This window comes from Pogona vitticeps, chromosome 1 (genome assembly GCF_051106095.1).
Source record: "Pogona vitticeps strain Pit_001003342236 chromosome 1, PviZW2.1, whole genome shotgun sequence".
Lineage (NCBI taxonomy): Eukaryota > Metazoa > Chordata > Lepidosauria > Squamata > Agamidae > Pogona > Pogona vitticeps.
In genome coordinates, this window is record NC_135783.1 from 257,851,982 (window position 1) to 257,864,321 (window position 12,340).

The 12,340-nt window shown below is 37.4% G+C and overlaps 1 protein-coding gene and 1 long non-coding RNA gene across 5 annotated transcripts in view; one reads left to right on the forward strand and one right to left on the reverse strand.

Moving 5' to 3' along the window:
* KCNQ1 (potassium voltage-gated channel subfamily Q member 1) overlaps positions 1-12,340 on the forward strand; it is a 417,925-nt gene that overhangs the window by 126,056 nt on the left and 279,529 nt on the right. For both annotated transcript variants that reach the window (XM_020788821.3, XM_078383845.1), the window contains 2 exons: positions 2,019-2,084; positions 4,466-4,586. In XM_020788821.3, the coding sequence (XP_020644480.3) occupies positions 2,019-2,084; positions 4,466-4,586 (187 nt within the window). The remainder of the gene's footprint in view (positions 1-2,018; positions 2,085-4,465; positions 4,587-12,340) is intronic.
* The window catches only part of LOC140703091 (uncharacterized), a 52,146-nt gene continuing 43,238 nt past the window's right edge, over positions 3,433-12,340 (reverse strand). For all 3 annotated transcript variants that reach the window (XR_013540857.1, XR_013540856.1, XR_013540858.1), the window contains one exon: positions 3,433-12,340. This exon is cut by the window's right edge and continues 1,739 nt beyond it. This is a non-coding gene — a long non-coding RNA (uncharacterized LOC140703091).

The window sequence follows — 12,340 nt, forward strand, 5'->3', positions numbered from 1 at the left end:
AAATGTGATTTTACCAAGTACTGTATTGGTTTTACTGCAACAGACTAACACAGCTATCTCCTTAGAAATTATATCAGAAAAGTAGAAAGCCTTCAATTGAAAGTCTTACTGAATTAATGTGATATGAAAGTAATCTAAGACATGAGTCCATAGTATAAAGCAAACAAAGCATGCTGCTTATATATCACCCCATAGCAGTTAAAACACTCGCTGGATGGTTCACAATTTAATCATACAGGTTACACATTGCCCAAACCCCAGCAAGCTGGGTACTAAATTTACCAGCCTCGGAAGGACAGAAGGCTGTGTGAACCTTGAGCCAGCTACCTGGGATTGAACCCAGGCCGTCAGCAGAATTTGGCTGTAACACTTCAGTTTAACCTCAGAACCATGAGGCTCATTGTATATACACCAAATTGTTGTTGTTGTTTTTTTTTCATTACTTGGTGACTTACAGTATTTAGGGCTTTATAATATTTACCTGGTATTTGACTATTGTTTGATACAAAAAAACCCACAAAAAACAAACGAACAACAATCCCTCAAAAGCCCACCACTGTGTAAACCTCTGCATGTTTATTTAGAAGCTTGTTTCACTGTGTCCAATAAGGCTTACTCCTGGGTAAGTGTGTACAGGATTGTAGCCTCAAAATCTCAGATAAAAAAAATCTATTTCTATTTAGGAAACTTTAATCTCGTTTTTATTATGGCAGAGATAAAAGACAAAACTTCAGATATGATATAACCAAAAGTCTCATGTCTTAAGTTTCAGTAGGGAAGAGATTTGTAAAAGATACTTAATTTTCCCACTGAAATTAATGAAACTAATTATTTAACATAGATGAATCCGTCCATGTAAATTAATGGAAAAGTCTACTTTTCTAACTGATTTAGTTTACAGACACTGGATATTATTTTATACAACAATGTATTTATTTATTGTTTATGTCATTTTTTATGCCCCCTTTCTCCCACGTGGTGGGACTTCAGGAAGCTCACAGACCTTAAAATGAACAAAAAATTAAAATAAGATGTATCAATCATTAAAAAGTAATGAAAAATGAACACTTTAAAATCATCAAGTACATGCAGATTAAAATTATAAAAACATTTAAAAGCACACATACATCTTTTGTCCCCTCCTACGCGCACACTGGACTCCTGGAATCTCAGGCTGTATTTTAACAAAATTGTACAGAGAGATTCATTTTCTCTCCCTTGTTCTTTTTCAGCAAAAAGACATGAGGAAGTAAATAAGGGACTTAATTCAGAATTACTGGGTTACTTGCTTACCTAATGTGGATGAAGTAGGGTGCAGTTCAACCATAAACTTAGCACCAAAATTATAAGCAGCTAGAAAGTATCTAGAAACACATTAAATAAATTGCACTGCATAGACAAACCCCAGACACTTCCAGATGTTTCCCAAGGGTGACAACTCAAACCTTTGCAGCTAGATTGGCCAGTCTGAATATGTGGTGAGATTTAATTTTTTTTGCTCACTAATTAGATGTAGTAAACTCTTTTTTAACTACCACACCTTCATATACTGTATTGACTTTTCATATTCCAAGAAGCTCTGAGAACTTCCCTTTGCTGATAGGACATTTTTAGTATCTTCCACACCAGAGAGAAACAGAACGGAGCCCCCCCCCCCCCGTTCTCTCAGGAGCTCCCCAAGCTTTGCTCCAAATAAAGGAAAATTAAATTTAAGGGAAAATTAAGTACATTCATATCTCTACCACTGAAAACTGAGTTCTTGAGTATTTAACTTTGGCTGCATCATGAAAAAGGCCTCTGTGGTATTAGCTCAGTTTTAAATTATATAGATGAGAAGCAGTCCGTTTATCTTAGTAGCACTGAAATATTCATATTTTTTTTAAACCTATCTTTTTATTTCTTAAAAAACGATTAACTGATGCAATTATGTTTTTGATTGCATTATTGTTTCTCTTGCTGACTTTGTGCCTTTCTGTTTCCTATGCGTGGTCTTTTCCCCCTTTCACCTGTTGACTCAGTTCGGCAGCATTCCTGGTCATCCTTTTCCACAGAGCAACCATCTTCCAGTTCCCCCACTTCTCCAGGTAAAAAGCATCCCTTTCTTTCCTGTACTTCTGTTAAACTCTCCACTGCAGCATTTGGATTTAACAATTCTGACATGAGGTGTTGGTTGATCAGGATTCTGCACTCTCCCACCCTTACCCACGTTTAATTTTACAGATAGACAGCCTTTCTAAAGTCAGCACTTGCAATTTCAAATTGCAATGTATCTCTAGTCAAAATAAATAACAAATCTCAACAGCAGTAGGGGAAAAAGGTATGGTGTAGTTTTTATTCTCATGTGAGCAGAGATACAAATAACAATACAGGAGGAAAGTGCATATTCAGACCTGATTCCTACCACCCATTGAACCAGAATTTCAGCATTGGTGTAGTTGTTCTAATGTAGTAGCAAGGAAGGAAAGGGACTGTTAAAAATGGCCTGGAAAATGTGTTGTATGGGTGCTTTGCTTCCCCTTCCATACAACACACTGATACCCAAGTCTGGAAGTTTTCACAGCTTTCTGGAGTAGGTTTTATGGGTATAGAAGGGCTTTGTGTGTAGAGGAAGAATTGCTTCTCCATCCAGATCTGCTCTTGGCAGAAGTTCCATCAACAGAACCACCCCTTACGTTAATTGGTACTGTGTTCTTGTTCACCAAAATTTAGTGCTGGTACTTTCACTGATGGCAATTAGGCTTGTTTGTGAAAACATTGGTTTTGAAACTGCGGATGTCAATGAAACCTGTGTCCTATAGTCCAGATTTTATAAGAAAAGGTCAAAAGCAATATAAACATTACACAGAGTTTATAAGAATATTGCCTTTGAACCACATAAAATATCACTCTTTACTTGGAAAAAAATCCATATTCCTTCCTCATGTTGAAAATTGTTTTTGTGGCTTCTGGATTAAATGCACAGATGCACACACATGCATACAAACACTTGCTGAATTTTCAGTCTTTTCTCACCAAAGCCTTTACCATTTTCTAATTTTTCCTCTTTCCCAGTCACAGAATTTTGTCATTTTCATTTTGCACTTGAAGAAAGCTTGCTATTCTTATTTTCTGTTTTTAATAAAGCAAAATGGGGAATATAATGACATGCTTGAAGCACAGTGGTGTGATCAAATTGAGTATCCCAGAGCATAATTCTACCACTGCTTCATTACTGATGTCTTCAGCATGTTGCAATGTTCATTTGTTTTAACAGTAATGTTCTAAACCCTGTTGTCAGGCAAGATTAAAGGAAATATTGCTTGGGATTAGGGTTAGGGTTGCATTAGGGAAGAATATTGGAGTGAAGGCTGACTCTGCTGGGGCTGTGCTGCCTTGTGTGGACAGAGTCTAAGGACAGAGTCTAGCCCCCTTTCCTGTCTTTTTTTCTCAGACTTTTGTTTGTTAGAAGAGTAAGTGACATATTGACATATTGAAATGGCAATGCATCAGCCAGACATGGTTTTAGAATTTCACTGTGTCAGTTAGGGAAATATTAAAAATAAAAGAAGGTGAAAATAGAGGAATGTTTCTTCCACCGTCCCTTTTAATGCCACAGTCTACTCTACCCAAAACAGGGTTGTTTCCTCAGTTAACATCACCTCCAGTATCATAAAATACCCATCCTCAAAGGCTGAATAAAGAGCTATTTTGCATCGCACTGAATCATGCCTAAAAGAATACATGCTCTACAACTGTGCCAGAAAAGTACAGGTTTTAAAGGTGAAGGATGAATCGTTCTAAATAAAAACACATGTGTATTCATCCTGATCTTTGTATAGCTGGCAGTTTAGTGCAAGATTCAGTTCTGGTAATAAAATACAACTGTCCCCTTTTCCTTCAGAGGCTTCTCTGAACACCTGCCATTTTCCCAGACTCTGCCATAGTTCTGATGCTATATCCAGTTTGAGTCCTGGCTGAAGTAAACCCCACTGAAATTTATATATTATTGTATTGTATTGTATATAAATAATATATTCTTTAGTTTTTTGCATTGCTTTTATAGTCTGCCTTCTTTGGATGACCTTTGGGGAGCGTCCTTACCAGCGATTTACAAGCAACTTGTATGTGGCTAATCACTGTGCCTTATGGCTGTGTGGAGACTTGAAGTTGGTTTCCATCTATTTAAGCTAGTAAATAGGAAAATATTTTATGAACAAGAATGGAAATGTGTTGTGGTTAAGACAGAAAGTATTCATCAAGCGTTCTTTTATCTTATTGCTCATATACAATGGGATCTGAAAAAGGAAAAGTAGCAAAAACCCTAGAGTCTCCCTTCTATTTGTATCCACACTAGTCCCATTCGTGCATGTTAATTATTTCCTTTAAATTAATAGTTCAGATGTTTATATGTTTTAAATCAATTTTTTTGAAATATATAGGTAACAATATAGTTTAACCTTTACCTGCTTCTTCCTTTTATTCACAGTGAAAAAAACATCTCCATTTTTAGATACGATCACGGGACCAATCATTAGGACTAACAGCTTTGCTGATGAACTGGACTTGGAGGGTGAAACTTTGCTGACCCCAATCACACACATCTCTCAGTAAGTTACAGATTTCTGAAATATTTTGTCATTATTTCATACAAGAAAAAGTAGTGTCCATGCTGCCATGAGATAAAGTATCATTCTAAAACTATTTGGGGCCTATGTGTAACACTGTGCATGTTAGAAATTAATCCAACCCTTCCCAAAGTTTTTACCATTTAGCCTTATGAAGAGTTCTTAAGAACTAAAAAAAACTTGCATATTTTTGTGCAGGTTTTTGTTGTTCCTGATAAAGATACAGCCTATGTGTAGAGTTTGCATTTTGTTGTCATAATGTTCATTTTTAAATATCGCTGTGTTAAATGAATGACCCTTCTTGCCTGGGGACTGATTTTGATTTTTAATTGCATCACAACTAATAGTAGTCCAGATGTTCAGCAAAAGTTTTATCAATTAGTAAAAATTCAATCTGTTTCTCTCCCCCCACCCACATATTTAATTAAAGATGTAGAATGGTCCAAAGAGCAGTATTTAAAAGGAACTAGTTTGTTCCATTGGATGAAGTATTTTATTGAGCTTGAGCAGCTCATGTCCTATTTGCAAAGGTCAAATGGGAAATGTAAAATTATTATTTTCCAAACAGCAACATTGTTGCAGATCATATGGATCAGGGAACCTGTACATCTACCTTTGTATAGACTTGGCTTAGTTGCATTTAGGCAGAGGTCCTGCCTAAATTCCTCTTTGCTCTTCAATTTAATGACTTTTGTTTCTTATGTATCCTTACCAACATCAGCATATCCCACTGTAAGACAGTGAATTATCTGACAGCAACAACAAGCCATGTAGTCCTTGAACACAACCTGAAGAGAGGGGTGGGTGATCTAAAGTGGTCTAACAGTGCGGCTTGGCAGACTTTGTCCTGCTGTTTGTGCTGAAGTTGTAACTATTAATTTAAATGTTTTTGCTATTGACTGCACAACATAAACCTAATTGTGAGTAAATCTCTTTTTTTATAAATATTCAGTATTACATTTTTGTTGATTTTTTCAGCTGGAAAAACTGTTTGGGGTGGTAACATTTCCATTCTGATTGCATTATCTCACTTTCTGGCTTGTATGATGCCTAATTTTGTCTTTTGTGGCAGTGGAGAAGTGTGTCCTGATCACATTGAGTGTGATGAGTTCTATTGTGATGGTTCAGCATTATATCCATCAGGCTCATACTCCTAGGGTTGGCACTACTCTAAAAGAAGTTTTCCTTTAAGAAAAAAAATTATACCTTAGCACTATGTCAGGTTATGCAGTAGTAATTCAGCATCAGAATGGGTAGATGCAGAGTCAAGTCATGGCTAATTGGTTTTTATGAGCAATAAGGACAGTGTCCTTACTTTTCATTGCTCTGAATGCTTGTGCTTAACCCACATGCTTTGCATTATCCCAGAAATCTTCCCAGAGCTACTAAAAAGCTAATAGGAAACACTAGCAGTAGACTTTGAAAAGACGAAGTGGGCTGATTTTGGTGAGATAAAGAGGGAACTTATTGATAGAGGAATCTTTTCCCCTTCTTTATTGGCTAGGCTTATATAGTCACTGTTGCTTCAATACAGATTTGCAGGGAAGCCTTTGCCCTTAGCAAAGATTCCCCCCTTCCCCAGGACAACAACTTTAGGGGAGAGGCTGTAGCTTGCTTGGTATGGGTTCATGTGGGAGTAGGTCATGGATTCTTCCCTACTGCTGGTTTGTCATGGATGCTTCTTCAGCTTGTCCCCTCTCTTTTTCTACCAACATCTGCATCTGCTTTCTGGTGCATTGTACTACTGCTTTCCTCTCTGTTCTGGAAACAAGACACCTCCCATTTGGCTTTTCTGCTTCTTGCCCTCTACTCCCTCTTTCTGCTGCTCATTTGCCTTTTGGAAGAGCTCTGAGATCCCAGGAAATGAAGCAAGGAGGAGGCGGTCAACAGTACATTCAACAGATAGGTGATAAAGGAGTAATTCAGAAATGGCTATCCTTTGTCAATTCAGTGCTCTGTCACTTTGGAAAGTGAATTTTAAAAAGTGGACGACTAGCAGCGAAGAGGTTCCGGATAATAGGAAAGTGTTATGTGCTATAGGTAGAAATATAGCTAGTTTGACCATGTGCTGTGTGGACATTTGCAACATACTTAAACATTTCCATGAGGCCGTCAACAGCAATGTCAGCTCATACAGTGTAGAAAATACCTATCAACCTAGAACAACATCCCATTTAGTTGCTTCCTAATAAAAGTATTGCCTACCTTTGCCATTATATTCAAAATTTCCAAAACGTGTCTATCAGCTTATCTTCTCTTAGTACAAAAGGACAGAAATGTATCTTTAGCACATATTATGCAATTTGCAATGCCATAAAAGCATGTGGTTGCTTACTACAAATTTCTGCATAAAGAAAGCCTTAAGAATTCATAATCAAGGATTTCCCAGTATAATGTATGCATATAACATATGCTTTCTATGCTCTTGTAACTGTTTGAATGTTTCCTTCCTTCTTTTCTCCCTCTCTCCCTCCCTTTAATGCAAGTTCATTTTCATTATGTTGTGATAGAATTCTACCAATGGCATTTCAAATTTAATAAGTGGCATTGGTACAGAATCTTTCTTACAGGCATTCCAAAGTGCTCCATGGTTGATCCTCAAAATATTACCAATTTGTATGAAATAATTAGCATATAAAAAGTCAGATCAAATGCAACTTCAGTTCACATTGTAAAAGTGATCCATGATCTTTAAGAGACATATCAGCATGAAGAGTATTTAATGGGGCCTGCTGCTGAACGCTGTAACTCTTGGTCACAGAATGAAGGGCTTTAGAATCACTAAGAATAATGGGCTGTTGAATCTTGACTGCAGTGCTGCATATAAATTAATATGCCCAAGGGGCCATGGAAATGAATGTGTATGAAATAGCCCTGATTCCATAACCACAAGGGTGTGAGTAAAAGCTGCTGCGTGAATTGGAGGCATGTGCTTCGCAAAAAAAGTGTTCGTGAATAGATTTCACCTGAGAGCATAGAATTACTTCTCTTTGACAAGCAGTATAAATCAACTGACAAAAATATTGGTTACCTACTGTACTATTAGGAAACTTGTCTGGTAAAAGCCAGATTAAGGAATGTGTTTTAAAGTTCTGTTTCCACTTAGCTTGGAAGGATGGAGAAACTATTGCAAGTGTTACCGTACTTGTCTGTTTCATCACAAGTATGTCAGGAAGATCCCACGGGGCAAGCAACAGTGAGTCAGCAGCAGTCTTGTGAAAATGACATTTAGTTAAGAATATCTCTGGGGTCTCCCTAGCTTGGTTGTGGCCACATCTGTGAAATTTAGACTGCAACGACATAGTCAAATACCATGGGATTTGCTCTGCTTATAAAATGGGTGAATTTGATTTTTTTTAAACTCTCATCATGTCACAAAGGCTGATGCGAAGTGTTCCAGCCCTTTTTGATCCCAAAGCAGCTCCCCCCCCCATCTTCTGCCACCGGGGAGCTTCTATGTTTTTAAGCCAGAATGAATCAAATTTGCCTTTTCTCATATGCTTAGTTGTGATATGTTTGTGTAAAGTCAGGAGATATGTCTGTAGGTGGTGTTTTGGTGATGAAGACAGTTGAGGCATGATGTTCAGGGGTGGAAGAGGGACATGCCAAAGGAAAGCACTGTAAATATGGTTTGCTGTGAAGCTGCTTTCTCATTGACATTTTGAGACTGCTATATTTCTGAAAAACCTTTCTATGGAAAAATAATGTGGAATGGCACTTCACAGTCTAAGAGTACAAAACATCCAAAATTTTGAACTAATTTTGCAAAATACATCATGATTCACAACTCAGAATGATTCCATACAGGATCACCATTTTTCATCACACATCCATTACTATTTTTCCTTATTTTCAAGTAATATAAGCAGGAATTATCTCATCTCTGCTGACATATCATTTTAAACTAGTTTATGTTACTAGAGATCAGGTAATTCCTGCATGCTTGAAAGTAAGAGAAAGGAATAACAGATGACAAGGGGAATGTGGTGATCATTGTTATGGAATAATTCTGAGTTGTGAATCATGGTGTGTTTTGCAAAATTGCTCTTCAAACTTTTGATGTTCTGTATTCTAAGACTGTGAAGAAAAGTTTTTCAGAAATGTAATAGTCTCAAGCTTTAAATGAGAAAGCAGCTTCACAGCAAACCATAAAAGGATCAGCAGAGGCATGAGTAGAAAAGGACAGATTTGCAGAAGTGGGACCAGAGGAAAGAAGGAAAGGAAGGAAGGGGGTCTGTGGATGTAATGCATACATGCTACAGGCTTTGAATCAAACTGCTGCAAAGCCAAATCTTTCTGATTCAGTGTTCCAATGCTGTCACACCCATACCTGCTTGCCTTGATTTAGAAAGTGACCAGAGATAGATTTGTGACATAGGCAGCAGTACATCCATTTCTGAAGTCTGAACCTATTTCAGCAGCACTACATGTGATGACTATGCTTGGCCCTGACCTGATGCAAATCATAATGACTAGTGACTTTTCTTAGTACTGATACATGTGTGCTTGCTCTCTGTCTGCAGAAGCATGCAATTGTATGTCCATGATGGTATGCTTTTTGTTTTGGGGAGTGAGATGGACCCAAGCCATTAGAATGCTATCCTTCCTTAGCTACCAGTATGATTTGATGGGAGAATAAAGCGTAATAAACTGGCTTCACTCGTGTGTTTTCATATCATTGCTCTGCATGATTCTACTTTGATGACTCTAAATATTTGAAAAAAGCAGGGTGTAAGCAAAGGTAACTTTATTTCTGAATGTTTCCATTTCTTTATCTAGCAGGATCAAAGTGAGGAGTGCAGAGATGCAAAGTGTTATGGCCCTGTAAAATGATCCCCAGAGCAGCAGTCATTTTTACTGAACCTAGACCCTCTGACAGATGGGAAGAGCTATGAAAGGGAGTGCAAATATGAATTCCCTTTCACATTTCCTGCCCTAAATACCTAATCGGGATGCAGTCTCCAAATAACTTTGAAGTTGGGACAGAAGAGGGAGAAAAGGTTTATTCTTCCTGTTGGACTTCAGATATCAGCAGAGCTCAAATAACCCACACCAAAAGAGACACTGCAATATTTTGGGAAAGATAAAGGACTGGGAGCAGTGTATTCCTAATGCTCTTTGCCACTTTACATTTCAGCCTCCTCCAGGGGAAATGGAGGTGGGCTAGATTTTTCTCTCTGGATGTGGTTTTTATTTTTTAGGTGTTTTTAATATGTAATGAGATGGAAGGGTTCTCTTTTTTAAAAAATGAAGAAGAGGATTCAAAGCAGAGATTCTCTCCACCAGCCTGCAACCTATACTAGTATAGTTCATTGTAATGCTGCACTGTAGAATCCAACTCAGTTAGTGTCTTCTCTTTGGAAGAAAATTCATCTACTAAATAGTGAAAATTATTTATGCATGGGGTTAGCATAATTAGATCTGTCTGTTGATATAATTATCTCACATGATCCATTTTTTCTGTTGGGATGAGAAACAGGATGACTTCCAGTTACACCAATATATTTATTATTGAAGTTTATATGTGCAAGCCACTTTACTGTTTGGGGAGCTATCATGTGGTGACATTAGAAAGCATCATTTACAACACTTTCCTTTGCAGTGTCTTTTACTATAAAGAAAAAGAGGCTTTAAGGACAAATATCCAGTCATTTCAGAAAATTAATATTATACATCAATAATATCCAAAGAGGAGGTGTTTTTATGATGTCTTTAGTGACATGGTGGCTGTGCTTTTTTATTTTCATGATAGTTTTAAAGGATGGAGAATGTGGATTATTAAAGTCTCTCTTTCATCTCTATTACTTCAGTTTAGTTTAAAAATTCATGCTATCCAATGCAAACATTTGTACTTACCTGTGCAGCAGAATCCTTATTGGCATTGACTGGATGGCCCATATTGTAAATGATTCCTGCTTTTATCTACCTCTCTTATTTCCAAAGGTCCTTGTAAAGTCTGAACAAATACAGCTTATTCTCTTTCAAGTAGTCAGATATAATGACTGAACTGCTGTCACCACCACTCTGTTTACATTGCAGCTAACAATGTTTAAAATGCACACGGACAACTTTATCATTAATTGCAATGGGGATCTGCACAGTAACACTCAAATCCAGCCTATAGTCAGTGATCACACAGGAAAAGGCAACAGTTTTCTCGTGTGTTAGTATTTACTGAAGAACAAGTTTGAATCTGCATCCTTCTGCATTAACTGATTAGATTAACATCGTGAATGACGTGATCGCGATCCTAGTCAGTGTTTTTAAACCCTGAGAAAATATTATATACAAATGACTGATCGTTTCTCTCATGCTTTCCTAAGGATAGGAGCTATGCAAGCACATGCACAAGGCAAGAAGGCAAGGAAGTAGTGTTTGCTGGGTGGGTGTTAATATTCCAGCCCTTTGACAGAATTAATTAGCAGAAGAAAGGCTGTATCTTTAAATGTAAGTTTGGCAGATGGGGAGGGGGAGGCAGTCTAGGCACAAAATGGCAATCCACAGTAATCCTCTTGCAGAACTGTAGTAGAATAATCAAAATGGCGTTATTTTTCATGCAATTGTCTATTCTACTCACTGAAATCTATGCTGTTGCAAATGGTGCTTTATAAAAGTATAGAAACAACAATAATGGTGCCAGCAAGCACTGACAGAGCAGCACATTAACAAGCCAGAAGAACAGGATGGTACTTACTTTTTATATTTGTAACAAAATAGAACAATAACAATAGATCTTGTAGAGAGCACATACATTTTTGTGTTGATGTTCTACTCCTTCTAAGTAGCCAAGATAACTGCTTCTTTCCGACTGTTGATTTATATTAGACTTCTTGTTTGCATGAGTTAGGTATAGGTCTTGACTGATGTTAAGTAATTAAAATAGACTCCAGCTGTTTACGTATTCAGAAGCACAGGGCTCATCTAATGCAAGGACAATGAGCAGCTGCCTACGCACTGACTTACCAATGTTTATTTTGGACACCACACAGAGTTATAAGTGTAAACACTAAAGTTTGGGAGGAGTGATGAGAATGGACAATAAGGTACTCCCCCCTATCCCCTTGAGATTATCATAAGCAGCAGCTGCAGCATCTCGCTGTGATCAGGAAAAAAGTCTCTTTTTTATATAAGTTCATATTGCATGTGAGATAATTTTATTGATACTGCTGTGGGTGACTGGTTTTCTAAGGGAGAGAGAGTAATATAGTTTTGTTATGTTCTGACTCCTGATACCGTTTTTAAATGGAAAGGAAATTAGAGGGGAGAATTTATAATGGATGGGGTCAGGGTTGTCCTTGATTTTTCTTTTCTTTCTTTTCTTTTCTTTTCTTTCTTTTTTTTGTTCTCCAGTCTAAAACTGCTGTTCTTTTTTAAAATAACAACTGAGTTTGTATTTTATCTTAAGTAATAACATGGCCAAACCACCCTGTAGCCTCCTGAGGTTTTCTATAGCTGAGAAAGGCATTTAAAATAATAAAGCCAAAGTTCATTTTCCTTGCCAGTAAATCAACTAAATGTATTGAATTGGGCATGGTTTGGAAGAGTTACAGTTTGGATTGCAGATTTCTAGATTCTTCCAACCAGTATGGTTACAAGCTGTGTGTGGGGGGGGGGGTTGGGGTTGGGGTTGGAATTAAAGATGTGACTGCCATTTTCCCAAGATATGCTTTTCAAGTGTAAGTGCTATATTCACCTTTTCCAATTTAGTGGCATTTTTTTCTATTCTGCCTTCTTAC